General features: G+C 41.0%; 1 protein-coding gene across 14 annotated transcripts in view; it reads left to right on the plus strand.

Moving 5' to 3' along the window:
- Positions 1-27342, plus strand: part of LOC129820109 (adhesion G protein-coupled receptor B2-like) — a 557707-nt gene that overhangs the window by 340448 nt on the left and 189917 nt on the right. For all 14 annotated transcript variants that reach the window (XM_055876984.1, XM_055876983.1, XM_055876992.1 and 11 more), the window contains 2 exons: positions 26406-26570; positions 26716-26880. In XM_055876984.1, the coding sequence (XP_055732959.1) occupies positions 26406-26570; positions 26716-26880 (330 nt within the window). The remainder of the gene's footprint in view (positions 1-26405; positions 26571-26715; positions 26881-27342) is intronic.

A 27342-nucleotide genomic window follows, 5' to 3' on the forward strand; every position in this document is an offset into this window, starting at 1 on the left:
CTCACTATAACCCAGTGTTTTAACCCTCACTACACCCCAGTGTTTTAACCCTCACTACACCCCAGTGTTTTAACCCTCACTACACCGTAGTGTTTTAACCCTCACTACCCCCCAGTGTTTTAACCCTCACTACACCCCAGTGTTTTAACCCTCACTACACCGCAGTGTTTTAACCCTCACTACCCCCCAGTGTTTTAACCCTCACTATACTGCAGTGTTTTAACCCTCACTACACCCCAGTGTTTTAACCCTCACTACACAGCCGTGTTTTAACCCTCACTATACCCCGGTGTTTTAACCCTCACTACACCCCAGTGTTTTAACCCTCACTACACCCCAGTGTTTTAACCCTCACTACACCCCAGTGTTTTAACCCTCACTACACCGCAGTGTTTTAACCCTCACTATACCCCAGTGTTTTAACCCTCACTACACCCCAGTGTTTTAACCCTCTCTACACCCCAGTGTTTTAACCCTCACTATACCCCAGTGTTTTAACCCTCACTATACCCCAGTGTTTTAACCCTCACTATACCCCAGTGTTTTAACCCTCTCTACACCCCAGTGTTTTAACCCTCACTATACCCCAGTGTTTTAACCCTCACTACACCCCGGTGTTTTAACCCTCACTACACACCAGTGTTTTGTGTGTGTTCACAACAAAATGTGAAATAAGTCACGGGTAAGAATACTTTCTGTATGCACTGGACCCAGACACATGCAAATGCACATGCACACACACAAACACGGACGGACGCACGCACGCACACACGTCCGTCCGTGTTTGTGTGTTTGCATGTGCATTTGCATGTGTCTGGGTCCAGTGCGTTCAGAAAGTATTCTTACCCGTGACTTATTTCACATTTTGTTGTGTTACAGCATGAATTCAAAATGATTTAAATGAATAAAAAGTCACCCATCATCACACAATACCCCATAATGACAAAATGAAAACATGTATTGGCACATTAATTGAAATAAATAAAATACAACCCTGAGTGAAAACATGTTAGAATCACCTTTTGGCAGCAATTAAAGCTGTGAGTCATTCTGGGTAAGTCTCTAAGAGCTTTCCACATCTGGATTGTACAATATTTGCATGTTATTATTTCAAGAATTCTTCAATCTCTGTTCATTTGATTGTTGATCATAGCTTGACAGCCATTTTCAAGTCTTGCCATAGATTTACAAGCCAATTTAAGTTCATCTGTAACTAGGCCACTCAGGAACATTCAATGTAATCATGGAACGCAACTCTAGTGTAGATTTGGCCTTTTGTTTTAGGTCATTGTCCTGCTGAAAGGTGAATTTGTCTCCCAGTGTCTGTTGGAAAGCAGACTGAACCAGGTTATTTTACCTCTATTCTGTTTATTTTTATACTGAAAGTCTCCCGATGTAAAGCATGCCCATAACAGGAGGACAACAACCACCATGCATGAAAAACTGAAGTGTTACTCAGTGATGTGTTGGATTAATCATACATTAAACTCTGTAACTATTTTAATGTCACCATTGGCCTCATGGTGAAATCCCTGAGAGGTTTCCTTCCTCTCCGGCAACTGAGTTAGGAAGGACGCCTGTATCTTTGTAGTGACTGGGAGTAGTATTGATACACCATCCAAAGTGTAAGGAATAACTTCACCGTGCTTAAAGGGATATTCAATGTGTGCTTTTTTTTTCTTCCCCAACCAATACATCTACCCATCTACCAATACATGTAGGTACCCTTCTTTAAGAGGCATTGGAAAATCTCCCTGGTGTATGTGGTTAAATCTGTGTTTGAACTGCTCAACTGAGGGACCTTACAGATAACTGTATGTGTGGGGTACAGAGATGAGGTAGTCATTCAAAAATTATGTTAAACACTATTATTACACGCAGAGTGAGCATGCGACTTATTATGTGACTTGTTAAGCACATTTTCAGTCCTGAACGTTTTATTTTTATATCGAGGCAAGTCAGTTAAAAACAAATTCTTATTTACAATGAAGACCTACCCCGGACAAACCCTAACCCGGATGACGCTGGGCCAATTGTGTGCCGCCCTATGGGACTTACAATCATGGCTGGTTTTGAAACAGCCTGCAATCCAACCAGGATCTGTACTGATGCCTCTAGCACTGAAATGCAGTGCCTTAGACCGCTGTGCCACTCGGGAGCCCCATAACTTATTTAGGTTTGCCATAACAAAAGGTTTGAATGCTTATTGACTGAAGACATTTTAACTTTTCATATTTAATAATTTTGTCACCATTTCTAAAAACATATTTCCACTTTGACATTATGTGGTATTGTGTTTAAGCCAGGGACATAAAATCTAAATGTAATCCATTTTAAATTCAAGCTGTAACACAACAAAATGTAGAAAAAATCAAGGGGTTTAAATTCTTTCTGAAGGCACTGTATCTCACTGTGTTTTTTAGCACCTACCCATTTACCCAACAATGACATCCATCCTCTACAGATGTTTGGTGGCCTATCAGTCTGACAGAACTTGGATGCCTTTTTCTGTCTGTTCAGTTTATAATGCACCAGTCTTATCGCTCTCTTTCATTTCTCTGCCTCTGTCTATCTCTCTCTTTCCTGTCTCTTTTCTGTAATCCTTACCTCCAATCCCCTCTATTCTACCTTCACTCTTAGAATAAAAGGTGCTATCTAGAACCTAAAATGGTTCTTCGACTTTCCCCATAGGATAACCCTTTGAAGAAACCTTTTGGTACCAGGTAGAACCCTTTTTGGTTTCATGTAAAACCCTTTCAGTACTCATCTCTAAAACAAAAACAATTTAGATCAAAAGAGTCCATATTAACAAAGGAAATTGAAGGACTAACAGTACAGTTAGATAGCAATAAAAACTGTACCATAAAGGCACAGATTAAGTTAGAGGAAACACAAAAATAGATGGAGGAACTTATTTAAGAAAAATCCAGTGTAATATATTATAAAATAAAGCGAAATTCTGTTTTAATCTTCAAAAATTATTTACTGAAACTTGTTACAAATGATGGAGTCACCCATGATTCACCAAACTATATTTTGAAAGAGAAAGTAAAGGACTTTAAGCATATGTTTTTGTTTCAGTCTCCTCCATCTCCACTAACCAAGGCTAATTGTATGGATTGTTTTTCTATTAATAATGTAGAATTAACAGCTGTGCAAAATGACTCATGTGAAGGCAAATTACAGAGGAGGAACTTCTTGATGCAATTAAAGACTTTAAGTTCAGGAAAACTCCAGGGCTGGATGACATACCAGTGGAGGTATACCAAACTTTTTTGATAGACTCAGAGGACTGTTATTAGCATGTTTTAACCACTCCTATATAAATGGTCAATTATCGGACACTCAACAAGAAGGTCTGATTTCATTATTACTGAACGGATCCAAGTGGCAAATATAAAGATCCAGTCCATGTAAAAAAATGTAGGCATCTTACTCTTCAGTGTTGTGATTCAAAAATGCTACCATGGAAAGGAAAACACTTTCTATTTGTGGAAAAATCACCTAGATTAACTCTTTAGTCATATCAAAATGTATCTATTTACTTGTGATTTTGCCTACACTTAGCGACCTGTTTTTAAAGTTATTTGAAAAAATATAATACATTTTATTTGGAATGCAAGCCAGACAAAAGTTATACTTAAATCTGAAATGGTTCTCTAGCAAATTAGTAAGAATGTCTCACCCCATGTTTAATAATGGGCCTTTTTCCCTTTATTCAGATTACAACCGCTCACTTTTGGTTATTTGAAACCGAAATCATCTCTAAATATAGTTATTTTTTAAACAAGCCATAGAAAGTTGATTGCAATTTCAGTTTAATTCACCAAAAAAGACAGAGCAAACAATACAACAAATATTGTGGTTAAACTAAAATATAGTAATTGATGAAAAAATATGTTTTAAAAGGTATAATCTTTGTAAATGATATCATAAATTGGACGGGTGGAGTTATGTCACACATGCAGCTAACACAAATAGAGTCATTAGATCATTTATTTTGGTACTGTTCATATGTAGCTCATTTTTGGTCACAGGTCCAAGAATGGCTAAAGAATTGCAATATTTACCTGGAGCTAACGCTGCAGTTAGCAATACTGGGTTATTTGAAAAGTCATAGTCAATTGATAAATTATATAATAATAATTTTAGCAAAAATGTATATCTTTAATTTACAATCTGTCGAAACTATGAGAATAGAAAGGTTCAGAACTTTTGTGAAGCATCACAGCACAGTTGAAAAATATATGGCAGATAGAAATCCAATATGGATAGTGTTAACCTCTAACGCCTACCAAATCGGGATCCGGGAGCACCCCCATCACAAAAGCTGACTAGCATAGCCTAGCCTAAAGCCACAGGGATATCATATAATAAAATGTTCATGAAATCACAAGTCCAAGACACCAAATGAAAGATACACATCTTGTGAATAAAGCCATCATTTCTGATTTTTAAAATGTTTTACAGGGAAGACAAAATATGTAAATCTATTAGCTAACCACGTTAGCAAAAGACACCACTTCCATACTCCACCATTTTTTTTACTCCATCAGCAGCTATCACAAATTCGACCAAATAAAGATATAAATAGCCACTAACCAAGAAACAACTTCATCAGATGACAGTCTGATAACATATTTATTGTATAGCATAGGTTTTGTTCGAAAAATGTGCATATTTCAGGTATAAATCAGAGTTTACTATTGCAGCCCCCATCACAACTCTCACTAAAACGACTAGAATAACTACAGAGACTATCGTGAATTAGCTAATTACTCATCATAAAACATTTCTTAAAAATACACCGCGTGCAGCAGATGAAAGACACAGATCTTGTGAATCAAGACAATATTTCAGATTTTCTAAGTGTTTTACAGCGAAAACACAATATAGCGTTATATTAGCTTAGCACAATAGCAAGCATTACAACAGCATTGATTCAAGCCAAACATAGCAATAACGTATAAACCACCAAAATATATTAATTTTTTCACTAACCTTCTCAGAATTCTTCAGATGACAGTCCTGTAACATCATATTACACAATGCATATAGAGTTTGTTCGAAAATGTGCATATTTAGCGGCACAAATCGTGCTTATACAATGAGAAAAGTAGCCAAAATCTCAAGCAATCTGTCCGGCTCCATCTTGGAAAGCCACCTATTCTTATCGAAAACTATTCATAAACTTGACAAAGAAAATACAGGTTGGACAGCAATTGAAAGACAAATTAGTTCTTAATGCAATCGCTGAATTACATTTTTAAAATTAACGTTACTGCGCAATACAGGCTGCGATAACACAATGCTACACTGCAAGAAATGGCGTCTCATGCATTTTACTTTTTTCAACAGAACAATGAATTAACAGCATAAAGACTGCTTACTATTAGCTGAGCTTCCATCAGAATCTTGGGCAAGGTGTCCTTTCTTCAAAACAATCGTCTTTTGGCTGAAAGATGTCCTCTTGTCCTGTCGAATTAGCCGCTAACGTTAGCCACCCACTGGAGAGGAGTCCAACTCCTGAACGCGCGTCACATTGAAATCCAGGAAAATCGCAATAAACTGCTATAAACAGCTATAAGTCGGTTTAAATTAACTACCTTATGATGTCTTTAACACCTATAACGAATAAAAACATGACCGGAGATATAGAACTACTAAAACGAAAGCGTTTGCAGGACGCCATTGTGATGTCTTCATGCGTCAAGCGCACCGTTGAAAAGGACAGTACTTCCGTTCCACGGTCTATATATATAGGGCCCAGATTGTGCAATCCACTCCATTCAAATTCTCCCCGCTTACTGACATCTAGAGGAAGACGTATGCAGTGCATGTAGCCCGATGGCTTACATGGGGACTTATAAACTGACCCCAGAACAGGGACCTCGATTTCTGAAATCTCACTCCCTGACAGGAAATGTGCTGCAGAAAGAGTTCTGTTTCACTCAGAGAAATAATTCAAACGGTTTTAGAAACTAGAGAGTGTTTTCTATCCAATAGTAACTATTATATGCATATTGTACGAGCAAAAATTGAGTACGAGGCAGTTTAATTTGGGAACTCATTTTTACAAAGTCGAAATGGCGCCCCCCCTAGTGTAAAGAAGTTAACAAACTATAGTTTGGGCAAATCGGTTAGAACATCTACTTCGTGAATGACACAAGTAATTTTTCCAACAATTGTTTACAGACAGAATATTTAACTTATAATTGGCTGTATCACAATTCCAGTGGGTCAGAAGTTTACATACACTAATTGCCTTTAAACAGCTTGGAAAATTCCAGAAGATGTCATGGCTTTAGAAGCTTCTGATAGGCTAATTGACATCATTTGAGTCAATCGTAGGTGTACCTGTGGATGTATATCAAGGCCTACCTTCAAACTCAGTGCCTCCTTGATTGACATCATGAGAAAATCAAAAGAAATCCTCCAAGACCTCAGAAAAAAAGATTTGACCTCCACAAGTGTGGTTCATCCTTGGGAGCAATTTCCAAATGCCTGAAGGTACCACATTCATCTGTACAAACAATAGTACGCAAGTATAAACACCATGGGACCACGCAGCCGGCATACCACTCAGGAAGGAGATGCGTTCTGTCTCCTCGAGATGAACGTACTTTGATGCAAAAAGTGCAAGTGCAGAACAACAGCAAAGGACCTTGTGAAGATCTGGAGGAAACAGGTACAAAATTATCTATATCAACAGTAAAACAAATCCTATATCGACATAACCTGAAAGGCTGCTCAGCAAGGAAGAAGCCACTGCTCCAAATCTGCCATAAAAAAGCCAGACTACGGTTTGCAACTGCACATGGGGACAAAGATCATACTTTTTGGAGAAATGTCCTCTGGTCTGATGAAAAAAAAATAGAACTGTTTGGCCATAATGACCATCGTTATGTTTGGAGGAAAAAGGTGGTGGCTTGCAAGCCGAAGAACACCACCACAGCTGTGAAGCACGGGGGTGGCAGCATGCTTTGCTGCAGAAGTGTCTGGTGCACTTCACAAAATAGATGGCGTCATGAGGGAGGAAAATTATGTGGATATATTGAAGCAGCATCTCGAAACATCAGTCTTCCGAATGGTCAATGACCCCAAGCATACTTCCAAAGTTGTGGCAAAATGGCTTAAGAACAACAAAGTCAAGGTATTGAAGTGGCCATCACAAAGCCCTGACATCCATCCTGTTGAAAATTTGTGGGCAGAACTGAAAAAGCATGTGCGATCAAGGAGGCCTACAAACCTGACTCAGTTACACCAGCTCTGTCAGGAGGAATTGGCCAAAATTCACCCAACTTATTGTGGGAAGCTTGTGGAAGGCTACCCGAAATGTTTGACCCAAGTGAAACAATTTAAAGGCAAATCTACCAAATACTAATTGAGTGTATGTAAACTTCTGACCCACTGGGAATGTGATGAAAGAAATACAAGCTGAAATAAATCATTTTCTTTACTATTATTTTGACATTTCACATTCTTAAAATAAAGTGGTGATCCTAACTGACCTAAGACAGGGCATTTTTACTAGGATTAAATGTCAGGAATTGTGAAAAACTGAGTGTAAATGTATTTGGCTAAGGTGTAAACTTCTTACTTCAACTGTATATATCAATATTTATATTTAGCCCCAATCATATATGAGGGATTGGAAATGATGCAGACAAATACATTGATTAAAGCTACAATCTTTCTGCAATATTAAAGCTGATCTACCCCCTAAAAAATATATACACTTTTTTTTTAATCAGTGGGGTTTACATGGAACAGCCAATGTGCCCTTTTGAAACCTTTTTTTCTAAGAGTGTATGCATGCTTTATTGGTGTGAAATAGATCACTTTAGCTCTAGTAATTAATTAGATTCTAACTACTCTCCATTCAAGATGTTACCAGTGAATCTGAGCGAGCCCGATACCTTGTAGATGAATAGACAATGTTTAACAAGTATCCAGCTGCTTTTTAAGGGCCCTCTAGTGAACCGTTTGGATGGAGACATTTCCTGTAGTCTGTGCTTACATTAGCAGCTCAATATTCTCAAGATGGAGTTAGTTGATTACATTAAAAAATCAGTGATTTTATAAACAATGTACCATAAGTTTTGATCTCAGAGGATGCTTAAAACCAACTGTTTGGCTTTTTTTCATGGCTAAGCAGACCAGGCAGATATTCTTCTCTCTCCCTTTCTCTCTCCCCCTTCCTCTCTCTCTCTCTCTCTCTCTCTCTCTCTGTCTCTCCCCCTCCCCCTCTCTCTCTCCCTCCCCCTCTCTCCCTCTCTCTCTCTCTCTCTCTCTATCTCTCTCCCTCTCTCTCTCTCCCTCTCTCTCTCTCTCTCTCTCCATATCTCCATCTCTCTCTCTCTCCATCTCTCTCTCTCTCTCTCCATCTCTCTTTCTTCATCTTTCTTTCTCTTCCCGAACGCCCTTATCCAGAGCGACTTACAGTAGTGAGTGCATTTTCATACTTTTTTGTACTCTCTTTCTCTCTCATCTCTTTCTAATTCTTTTTTAATCATCTTCTTTTTCTCTCGTTCCTCATATATCTCACATTGTCTTTCAACACCCCTCCCTTCAGCCTTTTCTCCCTCGATTAATTCATTTAAAAAAACATTTCTCACTCTTTCCATCTCTCTCGTTCAATATTCCCCAAAGTGTTAAAACTATGCACACCTTCAAAATCTCTGACTCATTATAATGCATTTTCAATTTTTCTTCACCTCTGACATTGTGTCTTCAAATCTCATATTGCCATAAGATTGTCCATTCATACTTCCAAAAGCCATGTATTTTCCCTGTGCTTCTCCCTCTCTCCATCCCTCACTCCTCTTCTCTCCAAGTATTTATCTTTTCCTCCTTTCTTACGACTAGTCTGGTTATAGTGATCTGTATATGTCTGGTTCTGTGTACACACATGCTAGTCTGTTTATTTGTCTTACTGGTTTGCGGTGTATTGCGTACGCTGACGTGTTGTGTTTCTCCGCATTGTGCTGCTCTGGTTCCTCAACACTTCACCCCCAGCATGCCATAACTCAACACTGTCCCACGGCTAACTCCCAGTCCCATTCGTAGAGTTGGATAAAGGACTCACTTGCCACTAAGCCCATTTTAGTAGATTTCAAAGAAGGGCCCTCTATACAACTCTATGGTACCATTGTACAGAGGAGGACTTTGCTCCTAGACACTGATCTTAGGTCCCTCTTGGTAAACCCTTTTGGTAAACAAGTTTAATTTGGAACAGTTAACTGATCTTAGACCTGTGCCCATAAGCAATTCCTACTCAGAGCGGTAAGAACAAGAGAGCTTCCTCTGAAAACCCAGGCCGCCGTATTCTCTAGGATCAGTTTTACCGCCGTATTCATTATGTTTAAAAGGCAAAACTGATCCTAGATCAGCACCCATACTCTTTTATTTTTTATTTATTTTTTATTTCACCTTTATTAAACCAGGTAGGCTAGCTGAGAACAAGTTCTCATTTACAACTGTGACCTGGCAACTCTGAGAGGCTTTATGAATACTGTCCCAGGTTCTTTTAAGATGTTCATTAAAATATATGAAATAGAAGGCATCACATCATTTGAATGAGCAAATTGATGAATGTTTAACCTCTAACGAGCCTCTACCCCGGATCCGGGAGCACCCCCCACCCCCCCCCCACACTGATTAGCATCGCTAGCATAGCGTCACAATTAAATAGTAGCATCTAAATATCATTAAATCACAAGTCCAAGACACCTAATGAAAGATACAGATCTTGTGAATAAAGCCACCATTTCAGATTTTTAAAATGTTTTACAGGGAAGACACAATATGTAAATCTATTAGCTAAACACGTTAGCAAAAATCACAATTTTTCTTTGTCCACCATTTTCTCTCAACACCAGTAGCTATCACCAATTCGGCTAAACTAAGATATTGATAGCCACTAACCAAGAAAAAACCTCATCAGATGACAGTCTGATAACATATTTATGGTATAGGATAGGTTTTGTTAGAAAAATGTGCATATTTCAGGTAAAAATCATAGTTTGCCATTGCAGCCAGCATCACAAATCTCACCAAAGCTCCCAGAATTACTACAGACAGCAACGTGTATTACCAATTTACTCATCATAAAACATTTCTTAAAAATACACAGCACATAGCAATGGACAGACACAGATCTTGTGAATTCAGACAACATTTCAGATTTTCTAAGTGTTTTACGGCGAAAACACAATAAATCGTTATATTAGCATACCACATACGCAAACGTTACCCGAGCACTGATTCTAGCCAAAGAGAGCGATATCATATCATTGCCAAAATATATTAATTTTTTCACTAACCTTCTCAGAATTCTTCGGATGACACTCCTGTAACATCATATTACAACATACATATACAGTTTGTTCGAAAATGTGCATATTTAGCCATAAAAAAACGTAGTTATACAATGAAAATAGTAGCAAAACAAGCCTGGAAATGTCGGTCGCCATCTTTGAGTGATCTAGTTTAATCAATAGCTAATCATATACTTGACTAAAAAATACAGGGTTGACAGGAATCGAAAGACAAATTAGTTCTTAATGCAATCGCTGATTTACATTTTTTAAATTATCCTTACTTTTCAATACAGGTTGCGCCAAGCGAAGCTATACTAAAACAAAATGGCGGCGTAAGCTTTAACATTTTTCGACAGAAACACGATTTATCATCATAAATTGTTCTTACTGTGAGCTGTTCTTCCATCAGAATCTTGGGCAAAGAATCCTTTCTTGGGTCTAATCTTCTTTTGGTCGAAAGATGTCCACTTGTCCGTCGAAATGCCCACTAACGTACGACCGGGACCCCGAAATGTGCCCAGCGAGTCAAAGTGCACAACAAAGCAATGCCTCAAAATCGCTCTAAAAGGATATAAATTGCTATACAACGGTTCAAATTAACTACCTTATGATGCTGTTAACACCTATAACGGGTAAAAACATGACCGGAGAAATATTACTGGCTACACTAATGCTTGGAAAAAGAGCAGGGCGGTGTCCACCGCGCGTCCGGCGCAGCTGGAAAAGAGTTCCTACCTACACGTTTTTTTGTTTTATAGTGGCTGTGATTGCGCAATCGATACCATTCAAAGCGTCATCACGTAAAGGCATCCAGGGGAAGACGTAAGCAGTGTCCGTATCCTCATAGCATTCACAGTGGCCTTTAAACTGACTCCAGATCAGGGGCCAACATGTGTGAAATCTGACTCCATGTCAGGGAAATTGCTGTAGAATGAGTTCTGTTCCACTCAGAGACAAAATTCCAACGGCTATAGAAACTAGAGAGTGTTTTCTATCCAATAATATTAATAATATGCATATTGTACGAGCAAGAATTGAGTAGGAAGCCGTTTCATCTGTAATGCAAATTATGCTAATGAGAAAACAGCACCCTCTATAGTCGCAAGAAGTTAACCATATTCCTGATCAGAGTCTGATAATGCTGTGCCCTCAACATGACATTGTAGTGACCAAAAAGTATAGTATGTTTTAATCAATTTGGAATGTACTTTATGATCATGTCATACTCACTGTGCATAAATCCATTTATCGGAACTTACTTCAACGTTGTGACGTTCTGAGCGCGGCCCAGTCCTTCGTAACAGCTGCATGTGGAGGTGGATGTTGTGTGTAGCTTGGAGCGTGTTCTTTCCTGGTTTGAACGATATGGAGAGGTGGCCACATCTTAACTCTGTGCCATCTGCGTTACTGTTGGTTCTTTTAAGAGTTGTGCTAGTGTTCATTTACTCACTTTTTGTCTCATCCTCTAACCCCTTTGCTGACAGGAGTTATGATCCCGCCTCTTAGCTCACATTCTCTAACACTAATGATTGTGACAGGGGGTGGGATCCTCCTCCTCGTTCATTCTCTGTCCTCATTGGCTATAACAGGCAACTCCACACACCTCGTATCTCTCATTCTCTCATCCCCATTGGCTGTGTGTGCCTGCTGTCTCTGGGTGTTGCAGTCCATGGGCTGTGGGAGGAGTGGTCGTCATGGAGCCTTTGTTCTGTCACGTGTGGGCGGGGCTCCAGGACCCGAACCAGGAACTGTGTGAGCGGAGGAGAGGCCAAGCTCTGTGGAGGGCCTGAGAAACAGACCAAACTCTGCAACATAGCAGTGTGTCCCGGTTAGTACCATCTCATATACAGTACCAGTCAAAAGTTATGGACACACCTACTCATTCAAGGGATTTTCTTTATTTTTACTATTTTTTATTTTGTAGAATAATAGTGAAGACATCAAAACCTCCGGGCTGTGTAAGGGCCTCCAGCCTGTGTAAGGGATATTTGACAGTGTGATGGAGTTCTGCATCAGATGACCTGGTCTCCACAATCACCTTACCTGAACCCAATTGAGATGGTTTGGGATGAGTTGGACCGCAGAGTGAAGGAAAAGCCACCATCAAGTGCTCAGCATATGTGGGAACTCCTTCAAGACTGTTGGAAAGCATTCCAGGTGAAGCTGGTTGAGAGAATGCCAAGAGTGTGCAAAGCTGTCATCAAGGCAAAGGGTGGCTACTTTGAAGAATCTCAAATATAAAATATATATACATTTGTTTAACACTTTTTGGTTACTGCATGATTCCATATGTGTTATTTCATAGTTTTGATGTCTTCAATATTATTCTACAATGTAGAAAATAGTAAAAATAAAGAAAAAACATTGAATGAGTAGGTGTGTTCAAACTTTTGACTGGTATTGTACATATACACCTCTATCTATATGTCTGTCTATCTCTCTGTCCATCGATCAGTCTGTCCCTCTGCCTCTCCTTCTGTGAAGGGCCTGAGACACAGACCAAACTCTGCAACATAGTATTGTCTCATTCAGTGCCATCTCTTATACACACTGTATATACTCCATCTATCTGTTTTTCTCCCTCTCTCTCTCTCTCTCTCTCTCGTTCTCGTTCTCTCTCTCTCTCTCTCTCTCTCTCTCTCTCTCTCTCTCTCTCTCTCTCTCTCTCTCTCTCTCTCTCTCTCTCTCTCTCTCGCTCTCTCTCTCTCCCTCCCTCTCTTTCTCTCTCTCTCTCCTCTTTCTCCCTCTCTCTCTGCCTACCATATATCGTTTACATAATACATGTCATGCACCTCTTTCTCTCTCTCTGTCTGTGTCTCTGTTCCTCTGTCTTTCTCTTTTTATATCCTCTTTTTTTATCATTCTCCATATCCCTTTCTAACTCTGTTATCCTATATCTATGTGGCACTACTTTGTTTCTACACTGTCATATTACTCAATCAGTCCCCATATGTCCTCTCCTGTCCAGTCTTGTTCATTACGATCAAATCAAATCAAATTCATTTATATAGCCCTTCTTACATCAGCTGATATCTCAAAGTGCTGTACAGAAACCCAGCCTAAAACCCCAAACAGCAATCAATGCAGGTGTAGAAGCATGAGCTGACATCTCCACTTTTACTACAGTTCTCTTTATAAATCTCTGCTCATCTCTTAGATCCATAATAGAACGCTCAGTTTCAGCACAGTTGGAGAGATAGTAAAGTTGTTGCTTTACAGCGGTTTCTACTCATCTGGCTAGGTTTGTTTTCTCCTTTTTTCATTCCTTCTTTCTGTCTTTCAGTCTTCATTTCTTTTTTTGTTCTTTATTTCTTTGATTTTAATTTCTTTTTTTCATAATTTACCTCTCGTTTGGGTTTCTACAGTGTTTGATTGCTGTGGTCCAGCCTCTGTCTCTTTGATATTACCTATTACCTTGTCAGGAGGAGTGATTAATCATTGTGTGGCTGCATTCCAATCTCATTGTCAAGTGCACTGGATGGCTCTATTCCAATTTGGTGTCGAGCCGTTTGGTGTAGGAATGGGGTGGGACAATCAATGTCATTGAGGGTCATTTGAGGACACTCAGAATAAGGGGCAGGGCAAGCTTTGATTGACAGTGATTGCAGCCTGTCACAGAACAGATGTTGTATCTGTCTAGCATGTAACCATTTGACAATCATGCCATTGTGTCCCATGTACATTCATATGTTCAAATTTCATAAATTTGACTTATAGAACATATCTGTCCAACTGGTAGAGGTAAAGCTGCTACAGGGTGAAAAACACTATCCAAGACTTGAAGTTTTAATTTATTTTTCTGTTATTTGACCAGGTATGTTGACTGAGAACACGTTCTCATTTACAGCAACGACCTGGGGAATCATTACAGGGGAGGGGAATGAATGAGCCAATTGTAAACTGGGGATTATTAGGTGACCGTGATGGTTTGAGGGCCAGATTGGGAATTTAGCCAGGACACCGGGGTTAACACCCCTACTCTTACGATAAGTGCCATGGGATCTTTAATGACCTCAGAGAGTTAGGACACCCGTTTAACGTCCCATCCGAAAGACAGCACCCTACAGAGGGCAGTGCCCTGGGGCATTGGGATATTTTTTTTAGACCAGAGGACAGTGTGCTTCCTGCTGGCCCTCCAACACCACTTCCAGCAGCATCTGGTCTCCCGCCCAGGGACTGATCAGGTCAGCCAGCAGCTCTTCGGTTTGCAAGCCAGCAGTGGTATGCAGGGTGGTATGCAGGGTGGTATGCAGGGTGGTATGCAGGGTGGTATGCAGGGTGGTATGCAGCTCTTCGGTTTGAAGTTTGTGTCACAATGTCTTAAAACAAGTGCATTAATGAGCATATGGTGCTGTGTGTCAATAATTGGGTTGTTAACATTTGTTTGTTTCTGCTATCTGTATGACTTTTATAAATGTTTATATCTGCCGTCCTATAACCTGAAATACTCTTGAATATCTTTGTGTGTAATTTATTAGAATATACCTGTTGCATGTTCCTTGTTGGTCTGTGTTATTGGCTGGCTACAGTCTACTGTCTCTGTGTTATTGGCTGGCTACAGTCTACTGTCTCTGTGTTATTGGCTGGCTACAGTCTACTGTCTATGTGTTATTGGCTAGCTACAGTCTACTGTCTCTGTGTTATTGGCTGGCTACAGTCTACTGTCTCTGTGTTATTGGCTGGCTACAGTCTACTGTCTCTGTGTTATTGGCTGGCTACAGTCTACTGTCTCTGTGTTATTGGCTGGCTACAGTCTACTGTCTATGTGTTATTGGCTGGCTACAGTCTACTGTCTCTGTGTTATTGGCTGGCTACAGTCTACTGTCTCTGTGTTATTGGCTAGCTACAGTCTACTGTCTCTGTGTTATTGGCTGGCTACAGTCTACTGTCTCTGTGTTATTGGCTGGCTACAGTCTACTGTCTATGTGTTATTGGCTGGCTACAGTCTACTGTCTCTGTGTTATTGGCTAGCTACAGTCTACTGTCTCTGTGTTATTGGCTGGCTACAGTCTACTGTCTCTGTGTTATTGGCTGGCTACAGTCTACTGTCTCTGTGTTATTGGCTAGCTACAGTCTACTGTCTCTGTGTTATTGGCTGGCTACAGTCTACTGTCTCTGTGTTATTGGCTGGCTACAGTCTACTGTCTCTGTGTTATTGGCTAGCTACAGTCTACTGTCTCTGTGTTATTGGCTAGCTACAGTCTACTGTCTCTGTGTTATTGGCTGGCTACAGTCTACTGTCTCTGTGTTATTGGCTAGCTACAGTCTACTGTCTCTGTGTTATTGGCTGGCTACAGTCTACTGTCTCTGTGGTATTGGCTGGCTACAGTCTACTGTCTCTGTGTTATTGGCTAGCTACAGTCTACTGTCTCTGTGTTATTGGCTAGCTACAGTCTACTGTCTGTGTTATTGGCTAGCTACAGTCTACTGTCTCTGTGTTATTGGCTGGCTACAGTCTACTGTCTCTGTGTTATTGGCTGGCTACAGTCTACTGTCTCTGTGTTATTGGCTGGCTACAGTCTGCTGTCTCTGTGTTATTGGCTAGCTACAGTCTACTGTCTCTGTGTTATTGGCTGGCTACAGTCTACTGTCTCTGTGTTATTGGCTGGCTACAGTCTACTGTCTCTGTGTTATTGGCTAGCTACAGTCTACTGTCTCTGTGTTATTGGCTAGCTACAGTCTACTGTCTGTGTTATTGGCTAGCTACAGTCTACTGTCTCTGTGTTATTGGCTGGCTACAGTCTACTGTCTCTGTGTTATTGGCTGGCTACAGTCTACTGTCTCTGTGTTATTGGCTGGCTACAGTCTACTGTCTATGTGTTATTGGCTGGCTACAGTCTACTGTCTCTGTGTTATTGGCTAGCTACAGTCTACTGTCTCTGTGTTATTGGCTAGCTACAGTCTACTGTCTCTGTGTTATTGGCTAGCTACAGTCTACTGTCTCTGTGTTATTGGCTGGCTACAGTCTACTGTCTCTGTGTTATTGGCTGGCTACAGTCTACTGTCTCTGTGTTATTGGCTGGCTACAGTCTACTGTCTCTGTGTTATTGGCTGGCTACAGTCTACTGTCTCTGTGTTATTGGCTGGCTACAGTCTACTGTCTCTGTGTTATTGGCTAGCTACAGTCTACTGTCTCTGTGTTATTGGCTAGCTACAGTCTACTGTCTCTGTGTTATTGGCTGGCAACAGTCTACTGTCTCTGTGTTATTGGCTGGCTACAGTCTACTGTCTATGTGTTATTGGCTGGCTACAGTCTACTGTCTCTGTGTTATTGGCTAGCTACAGTCTACTGTCTCTGTGTTATTGGCTAGCTACAGTCTACTGTCTCTGTGTTATTGGCTGGCTACAGTCTACTGTCTCTGTGTTATTGGCTGGCTACAGTCTACTGTCTCTGTGTTATTGGCTAGCTACAGTCTACTGTCTCTGTGTTATTGGCTAGCTACAGTCTACTGTCTCTGTGTTATTGGCTAGCTACAGTCTACTGTCTCTGTGTTATTGGCTAGCTACAGTCTACTGTCTATGTGTTATTGGCTGGCTACAGTCTACTGTCTCTGTGTTATTGGCTGGCTACAGTCTACTGTCTTTGTGTTATTGGCTAGCTACAGTCTACTGTCTCTGTGTTATTGGCTAGCTACAGTCTACTGTCTCTGTGTTAGTGGCTGGCTACAGTCTACTGTCTCCGTGTTATTGGCTAGCTACAGTCTACTGTCTCTGTGTTATTGGCTAGCTACAGTCTACTGTCTCTGTGTTATTGGCTGGATACAGTCTACTGTCTCTTTGTGTTATTGGCTGGCTACAGTCTATTGTCTCTGTGTTATTGGCTGGCTACAGTCTACTGTCTCTGTGTTATTGGCTAGCTACAGTCTACTGTCTCTGTGTTATTGGCTGGCTACAGTCTACTGTCTCTGTGTTATTGGCTAGCTACAGTCTACTGCCTCTGTGTTATTGGCTAGCTACAGTCTACTGTCTCTGTGTTATTGGCTAGCTACAGTCTACTGTCTCTGTGTTATTGGCTGGCTACAGTCTACTGTCTCTGTGTTATTGGCTGGCTACAGTCTACTGTCTCTGTGTTATTGGCTGGCTACAGTCTACTGTCTCTGTGTTATTGGCTGGCTACAGTCTACTGTCTCTGTGTTATTGGCTGGCTACAGTCTACTGTCTCTGTGTTATTGGCTGGCTACAGTCTACTGTCTCTGTGTTATTGGCTGGCTACAGTCTACTGTATCTGTGTTATTGGCTAGCTACAGTCTACTGTCTCTGTGTTATTGGCTGGCTACAGTCTACTGTCTATGTGTTATTGGCTGGCTACAGTCTACTGCCTCTGTGTTATTGGCTGGCTACAGTCTACTGTCTCTGGCTCATTGGCTGGCTGATTACAGTCTGTCTTACTAATTTTACATTTACATTTTAGTCACTTAGCGACACTCTTATTGACCACATTATATCAGTAACCAAAAGGTTGGTGGTTCGAATCCCAGAGTCGACCACATATGTTTTAAATGCCTTGCTCAATGGGACATCGACAAAAATATATAATGTAGTCGACTCTGGGATTTTAACCATCAACCTTTCAGTTATTGATCCAATGCTCTTAACCACTAGGCTGCCAAAAATGCTAACTATTATCATCCTCACTACAGACTCTTCATCTACCTAATAAAGGGAATGTTTATGCACAGCTAAAAATGAAAAAATACAATCAGACAGACAGACAGGAATTGGGAGGGGATATCTGGAGGAGAGGAGGAAGACAGGAAGAAGAAAAGAGATGTTTTAATTGACTGTAGCACGCCTGCTTGGCTGTTTTAACGTGCTGTTGGAGAGAGGGAGGAAGAGAGAGAAAAAGAGATCGCAAGAGAAACAGAGAAAGAGAGACAGTCAGAGTGAGAGGGAGGAAAAGAGCAAGAGAGAGTGGGAAAGAGAGTGGGAGAGAGACACTGAGAGAGGAGGGAGTTTGTGACAGTGAGACTCACAGAGCTTATGGAAGTTCTAAGGCAATGGACCTTTGAGATGATGAATCCCATCACAGACCCTGTGACTGTCCTTGGGTAGAGGATATGGCTCTTTGATAGTGTGTGTGTATGTGTGAAGCTGTGTGATACATGCTTGCATGTATGCATAGTTCTAGGTCCTTGTTTTTGTTGTGCGCACAATTTTAAATATTCCACGTGTGTCTACCCACATTTCTATGTGTGTTTTTTCATATGTAGTTCTGTCTAAAACCAGGACAATGTTATGTTGTCATTATTCTTAGTGTAACAAGCTACCCCATGTTGATGCCCTAAATACTGCACATCTCTTTGTCTGTCTCTCTCTTATACACACACACACACACACATACAAACACACACACAGGACACACACACATGCGTGCACACACACACACACACATGCACACACACAAATGCACACACACGACACACACACACACAATCACACACACACTGGCTCACCCAGAGCTCAGCTGTATATCATGCCTCAGTTGTATTTTCTAGGCACATAGCGTCAATCCCAGCTGCTCTCACTTCTATTCCTCTTCCTCTCTCTCACTTCCTCTCAATCAGTCTCGCGCCCTCTCTTTCGCTCTCTCTCTCTCTCTCTCTCTCTCTTTCTCTCACTCTCTCTCTCGCTTTCTCTCACTCTCTCTCTCTCACTATCTCTCTCTCCCTCTCTCTCTCTCTCTCTTCTTTTTGTTGGTGAGTTTAAGTGATGATGATGGTTCCACATGGCCCATGTTGATGGCTGCTCACTCTGACGAAATACATTGCTCTGAACTGTATTTACCATACACACATACACACACACACACACACACACACACACACACACACACACGCACACGCACACGCACACGCACACGCACACGCACACGCAAACACACACACACACACACACACACACACACACACACACACACACACACACACACACTGGCAATACACAAAACGCTATAGGAATTCATCATATTTACTTAATGTGACAGAGCTCTTTATTCTAAGTCTCTGAAGTCTGCATAAGAAGAGGAGTCTAGCCTTTACACAGTCGTAAGGGACGACTGTGTAACCGACCATTCAGACCTTGGACGACTGCTTCATTTTAATGGCTGTGCAGTTGAACATGCAGTTGATTAAGTGGAATATGTGTTAAACGTTCTTGTACACCAGTTGTTGTTGTTATTCAATAGGGAGCACTCTTCTCTCTGGTCTTATAAGTCCAGCGAACACTGCAGATGTTGTTGTCCTATGAGATGGTACAGTAACTGAGATTCTGGCTTTGGATTCTAAAGATCCAATGGCATTTCAATCCTGGTGTCATGGTTGAAATCCTTCTATGGCCGTTGTCATGCCAACCCTCCAAATGGGTTAGTTCTTAACCTCATAGCCTTATCCACCAATGTTTATTTGATTACCCTTCTAGGCAGTTATAATACGCTCGCGCACATGAACGCACGCACACACACACTAACACACACGCACCCTTCCCTCAGTGGCACTGGCTTCCACGTTGTCATCTGTCAGGTGGGGAAATGCTAAACTGATGCTAAAATGATGCAGTATGAATGAACAGGAGAGACCAAATCCTCACTGTAGGGGATGCATTAGATCCTGTGACATGTGTCTTCGTGCATCAACGCACATCTGAATGACAAGATGCAAACCAAAGACATCACTCTGTTATGGAGGACAGTCATCAAACACGTGCAAACACAGGTGTACACACACACAAACACAGCTATGGTGAGATGTGTATTTTGCCCAGAGGTCCACGTTGTCTTTTCATATCTTGTAAAAGTGTCTGTACAACGCTTATAACTTTATACACAGGTCTACAGGGTTTCCCCAGGTGCTGTAAAGTATTATAATGCCCACAGCATCTCTCTATGTTAGGTGTCTGCCACTGAAGACTTGGCTAAATAGTGGAAGAGAGCAAATCAAATCAAATGTAATTATATAGCCCTTCTTACATTGGCTGATATCTCAAAGTGCTGTACAGAAACACAGCCTAAAACCCCAAACAGCAAACTATGCAGGTGTAAAAGCACGGTGGCTAGGAAAAACTCCCTAGAAAGGCAAAAACCTAGGAAGAAACCTAGAGAGGAACCAGGCTATGACGGGTGGCCAGTCCTCTTCTGGCTGTGCCGGGTGGAGATTATAACAGAACATGGCCAAGATGTTCAAATGTTCCTAAATGACCAGCATGGTCAAATAATAATACAATAATAATAATAATACAAATAATAATCACAGTGGTTGTCGAGGGTGCAGCACCTCAGGAGTAAATGTCAGTTGGCTTTTCATAGCCGATCATCAAGAGTATCTCTACCGCTCCTGCTGTCTCTAGAGAGTTGAAAACAGCAGGTCTGGGACAGGTAGCACGTCCGGTGATCAGGTCATTGTTCCATAGCCGCAGGCAGAACAGTTGAAACTGACTGTCCCAAAGTGGACTGGGGACTGGGGACAGTCATCATGCCAGGTAGTCCTGAGGCATGGTCCTAGGGCTCAGGTCCTCCGAGAGAGAGAAAGAAAGAGAGAAATAGAGAATTAGAGAGAGCATACTTAAATTCACACAGGACACCGGATAAGACAGGAGAAGTACTCCAGATATAACAAACTGACCCTAGCCCCCCGACACATAAACTACTGCAGCATAAATACTGGAGGCTGAGACAGGAGGGGTCAGGAGACACTGTGGCCCCATCCGATGATACCCCTGGACAGGGCAAAAACAGGAAGGATATAACCCCACCCACTTTGCCAAAGCAGAGCCCCCACACCACTAGAGGGAATTCTTCAACCACCAACTTACCATTCTGAGTATAGCCCACAAAGATCTCCGCCACGGCACAACCCAAGGGGGGGCGCCAACCCAGACAGGAAGATCACGTCAGTAACTCAACCCACTCAAGTGACGCACCACTCCTAGGGACGACATGAAAGAGCACCAGTAAGCCAGTGACTCAGCCCCTGTAATAGGGTTAGAGGCAGAGAATCCCAGTGGAGAGAGGGGAACCGGTCAGGCAGAGACAGCAAGGGCGGTTCGTTGCTCCAGAGCCTTTCCGTTCACCTTCACACTCCTGGGACAGACTACACTCAATCATATGACCCAATGAAGAGATGAGTCTTCAGTAAAGACTTAAAGGTTGAGACCGATTCTACGTCTTTCACATGGGTAGGCAGACCATTCCATAAAAATGGAGCTCTATAGGAGAAAGCCCTGCCTCCAGCTGTTTGCTTAGAAATTCTAGGGACAATTAGGAGGCCTGCGTCTTGTGACCGTAGCGTACGTGTAGGTATGTACGGCAGGACCAAATCGGAAAGATAGGTAGGAGCAAGCCCATGTAATGCTTTGTAGGTTAGCAGTAAAACCTTGAAATTAGCCCTTGCCTTAACTTCTCTGGGATATGTGGGAAAGTAGCATCCCACTTGGCCAAAAGCCAGAAAAACTGTAGCGCGCCAAATTCAAATATATTACTATAAAAATCGATCTTTCATAAAATCACACATGAACGACATCATATTAAAGCTACACATGTTGTGAATCCAGCCAACATGTCTGATTTCAAAAAGGATTTACGGCGAAAGCACACCAAACGATTATGTTAGCTCAGTACATAGCCACAGAAAAACACAGCCATTTTCCCAGCAAAAGATAGTAGTCACAAAAAGCAAAAATAGAGATAAAATTAATCACTAACCTTTGATGATCTTCATCAGATGACACTCATAAGACATCATGTTACACAATACATTTATGTTTTGTTCGATAATTTGCATATTTATATCCACAAATCTCAGTTTACATTGGCGCCATGTTCAGAAATGCCTCCAAAATATCCTGACAAATTGCAGAGAGCCACGTCAAATAACAGAAATACTCAACATAAACTTTGATGAAAGATACATGTTTTACATATAATTAAAGATACACTTGTTTTTAATGAAACCGCTGTGTCAGATTTAAAAAAAACTTTACGTAAAAAGCACACCATGCAATAATCTGAGACGGCGCTCAGATATAACATAATGTCTCCGCCATGTTGGAGTCAACAGAAATACGAAATTACATAATAAATATTCCCTTACCTTTGATCATCTTCATCAGAATGCACTCCCAGGAATCCTAGTTCCACAATAAATTGTTGTTTTGTTCGATAATGTCCATTACTTATGTCTAAGTAGCTACTTTTGCTAGCATGTTTAGTGCACATGTCCAAACGCTCGCGCAAATGCAGGTGAACTCGGACAAAAACTTCAAAAAGTTATATAACAGGTCGAATAAACTGGTCAAACAAAGTAGAGATTCAATCTTCAGAATGTTGTTATCATATATCCAATAACGTTCCAACCAGAGCATTCCTTCATGTCTGTAGAAGTTATGGAACGCAAGGCGATATCATGAAGAAAGCGCGTGACCAGGAACTGGCAATCTGCCAGACCACTGACTCATTCCCCTCTCATCCGGCCCCACAACACAGCATAAGCTTCGTTCCACGTTCTACAGACTGTTGACATCTAGTGGAAGGCGTAGGAAGTGCAAACAGATCCATATCTTACAGGGAATTGAATCGGCGATGAGTTGAACATTGACCAGTCTCAGAATTCTCACTTCCTGTTTGGATTTTTTCTCAGGTTTTTGCCTGCCATATGAGTTCTGTTATACTCACAGACATCATTCAAACAGTTTTAGAAACTTCAGAGTGTTTTATATCCAATAGTAATAATAATATGCATATATTAGTATCTGGGACAGAGTAGGAGGCAGTTCACTATGGGCACGCAATTCATCCAAAAGTGAAAATGCTGCCCCCTATTATAAAGAAGTTAACAAGAAGCCAGTGTAGGGACGCTAGCACTGGAGTAATATGATCACATGTTTTGGTTCTAGTCAGGATTCTAGCAGCCGTATTTAGCACTAATTGAAGTTTATTTAGTGCTTTATCCGTGTAGCCGGAAAGTAGAGCATTGCAGTAGTCTAACCTAGAAGGAACAAAAGCATGGATTTATTTTTCTGCATAATTTTTGGACAGAAAGTTTATGATTTTTGCAATGTTACGTAGATGGAAAAAAGCTGTCCTTGAAACAGTCTTGATATGTTCGTTATATTTGAGACGACTTTACAACCATCAAAATTAATTGTCAGATTCAACAGAAGATCTCTTTGTGTCTTGGGACCTAGAACAAGCATCTCTGTTTTGTCTGAGTTTAAAAGTAGAAAGTTTGCAGCCATCCACTTCCTTATGTCTGAAACACAGGCTTCTAGCGAGGGCAATTTTGGGGCTTCACCATGTTTCATTGAAATGTACAGCTGTGGGTCATCCGCATAGCAGTGGAAGTTCACATTATGTTTTCGAATGACATCCCCAAGAGGTAAAATATATAGTGAAAACAATAGTGGTCCTAAAACGGAACCTTGAGGAACACCGACATTAACAGTTGATTTGTCAGAGGACAAACCATTCACAGAAACAAACTGATATCTTTCCGACAGACAAGATTTAAAGTAGGCCAGAACTTGTCCGTGTAGACCAATTTGGGTTTCCAATCTCTCCAAAAGAATGTGGTGATCGATGGTATCAAAGGCAGCACTAAGGTCTAGGAGCACGAGGACAGATGCAGAGTCTCGGTCTGACGCCATTAAAAGGTAATTTACCACCTTCACAAGTGCAGTCTCAGTGCTATGATGGGGTCTAAATCCAGACTGAAGCATTTGGAAATCACTGGAGTAATTTGAGCAAACTGCATTACTTTAACTTCTCTGCACTACAGATCCCTTTTACGGGATCATTTTCCTAAACAACCGCTAGAATTGCAGTGCGCCAAATTCAAAAATATTACTAAAAATATTTATAATCATGCTATCACAAGTGAAATATACCAAAACACAGTTTAGCTTGTTGTTAATCTACCTATCGTGTCAGATTTTGAAAATATACTTTACAGCAAAAGAAATCCAAGCTTTTGTGAGTGTAGCAATCAATGCTACAACAGCTAGCCCCAAATTAGCATGGTCACGAAAGTCAGAAAAGCAATCAAATTAATCGCTTACCTTAGATAATCTTCGGATGTTTGCACTCACAAGACTCCCAGTTACACAATAAATGTTATTTTTGTTCAATAAATTTTACTTTTATAACAAAAAAACGCCATTTGGGTTGCGCGTTATGTTGAGAAAACTACAGCCTCGTTCCGATCCTGAAAGGAAGAAGAAAATTCCCAAACGTATCAGATTAAAAAATATTACGAAAAATATTTATAATCATGCAATCACAAGTGAAATATACCAAAACACAGCTTAGCTTGTTGTTAATCCACCTATCGTGTCAGATTTTGAAAATATACTTTACAGCGAAAGAAATCCAAGCTTTTGTGAGTGTAGCAATCAATGCTACAACAGTTAGCCTTATATAAGCTTGGTTAGCTTGGTCACGAAAGTCAGAAAAGCAATAAAATGAATTGCTTACCTTAGATAATCTTCGGATGTTTGCACTCACGAGACTCCCAGTTACATTTACATTACATTTACATTTAAGTCATTTAGCAGACGCTCTTATCCAGAGCGACTTACACAACAAATGTTCTTTTTGTTCGATAAATATTACTTTTATCACTAAAAAACGCCATTTGGGTTGTGCGTTATGTTCAGAAAACCAAAACCTTGTTCCGTTCGACAAACTCCAAAAAGTATCCGTAATGGTCGTAGAAACATGTCAAATGTTTTTTATAATCAATCCTCAGGTTGTTTTTAACAAACATAATCGATAATATTTCAACTGGACCATAACCTATTCATTAAGAGACAAAAGGAAAATGGAGAGCTCCTCTCGCGCGCGCAGGAACTATTCGGAGGACACCTGACTAGTTTTGAAAAATCTTGTTAATTTTTCAAAATAAAAGCCTGAAACTATGTCTAAAGCCTGGTCACAGCCTGAGGAAGCCATTGGAAAAGGAATCTGGTTGATACCCCTTTAAATGGAAGAAAGACGGTCCAGGAAACACACAATTCTTTAAAAAAATATCACTTCCGGGTTATATTTTCTCATGTTTTCGTCTGCAGAATACGTTTTGTTATACTCACAGACAATATTTTGACAGTTTTGGAAACTTTGGAGTGTTTTCCATCCTAATCTGTAAATCATATGCATATTCTACTATCTGGGCCAGAGAAAATGTCCGTTTACCTTGGGAACGTTATTTTAAGAAATAAATAAAAATCTGACACATAGCGATAAGAGTTTTTAAGGTACATGTCAAATATATCTAGAACGTACATGTCAACTATATCTAGAATGTACTGTACACTATATCTGTATATCTCCATATGTGTTTTTGTCTATCTTGTTTTTGTGTATAATATACATTTCAAATGTAAATATTGGATACCTGCCAACGGTGTAATTTTCCACTCGATTATTCATCAAAGAGAAAAGTGGAGGCTTTCGTTACGGAGTGGGTGTATGTTATCAGGCTTTGGTGCGACTGCTCAGTATTCCGTATTCATCCGCTGCCGTCTGACTGGCAGTACTTTAATTTGATTAAAAGGCTGTTCTCCTCTTTGATTTAGTCTCTCTTCACAAGTCCTCCACCAAAACTCCAGATGCAATTGGTTGAAGAACACAATCGTCTTCAAATCTCACTGCATTATGGCGGGAAATCAGACCCCCCCCCCCCCAAACAAAATCAGGACTCAGATAGAAGTGAACAACCATGCAAAAGTACTTCGGGAAAGTGGGCACTTTTGCTCTTTCATGTCTGGCTGGAACTCATAATGAAGCGTGTTGGAAATCTAGAGTTGTTTGTATTTATTTGTTAGTCTGTCTTTCTACCCCAACCTTTCAATGCTTCTATAATTTAACATCTCTCCCTCCCTTCCTCCCTTCCTCTCTCTCTTCCTACCTCCCTCTCTCTCTCTCTCTCCCTCCCTCCCTCCCTTCTTCTCTCTCTCTCCCTACCTCCCTCTCTCTTTCTTTCTCGCTCTTGTTCTCTCTATCCTTTCTCTCTATCCTCTCTCTCTCTCTCTCTCTCTCTCTCTCTCTCTCTCTCTCTCTCTCTGTCCCTCTCTCTCTCTCTGTCCCTCTATCTCTAGTGGAGGGCCAGTGGTTGGACTGGGCTCCGTGGTCTAGGTGCAGTGTAACCTGTTCCACAGGGAGCCAGCAGAGACAGAGGAGGTGTAGTGCATCGGTGCACGTCTGGGCAGAGTGTAAGGGACCACACCAGGAGACCAGGGAGTGTACCAACCCATCCTGCGGTGGTAAGACAAAGATATACACTAACATAGAGAGCAAACAGCCATACTCACAGCATCAAAACATATACATACAATATGTGTGTATGTAACGTCATGATATCCATAAATCTATGTCTCCTCCTACCCCCCCCCCCCCCTCTCTCTTCAGGTGGGGGTAACTGGGGCAGCTGGAACCACTGGAGTCTGTGCAGTAAGACGTGTGACTCAGGGTGGCAGCGTCGCTTCCGGATGTGTGAGGGGACAGGGATACAGGGTTACCCCTGTGACGGCTCTGGAGAGGAGGTCCGTTCCTGCAATGACAAGAAGTGCCCCGGTCAGTGTGTGTGTGTGTGTGTGTGTGTGTGTGTGTGTGTGTGTGTGTGTGTGTGTGTGTGTGTGTGTGTGTGTGTGTGTGTGTGTGTGTGTGTGTGTGTGTGTGTGTGTGTGTGTGTGTGTGTGTGTGTGTGTGTGCGTTTATGTGTGTGATGGTATGAGGCCATGTGATCATTTGCGAAAATATGTTTGGTTTTGTTGAAACATGTTATGGTGTATTTGTTTAATTAACTCTCTTATTGAGTGCGTAGGAGTGTGCTTCTAGCTGTGTGTGTGTTGAGTTAAGTATTGTTGTAGTATGATTGTATCTGTAACGACTGTGGAAATTAGGGAATTTACTATAATTGAGGTTCTTCATGTGTCATTCAAACTGCATCACAGTGAGAGAGTAGAATGATTCCCTGTGTTGAACACAGCACTATAGAACAGTCTATTGTCTTCTCTCCTCATCTAATCCCTCTCT

The sequence above is a fragment of the Salvelinus fontinalis genome, chromosome 22, assembly GCF_029448725.1.
Source record: "Salvelinus fontinalis isolate EN_2023a chromosome 22, ASM2944872v1, whole genome shotgun sequence".
Lineage (NCBI taxonomy): Eukaryota > Metazoa > Chordata > Actinopteri > Salmoniformes > Salmonidae > Salvelinus > Salvelinus fontinalis.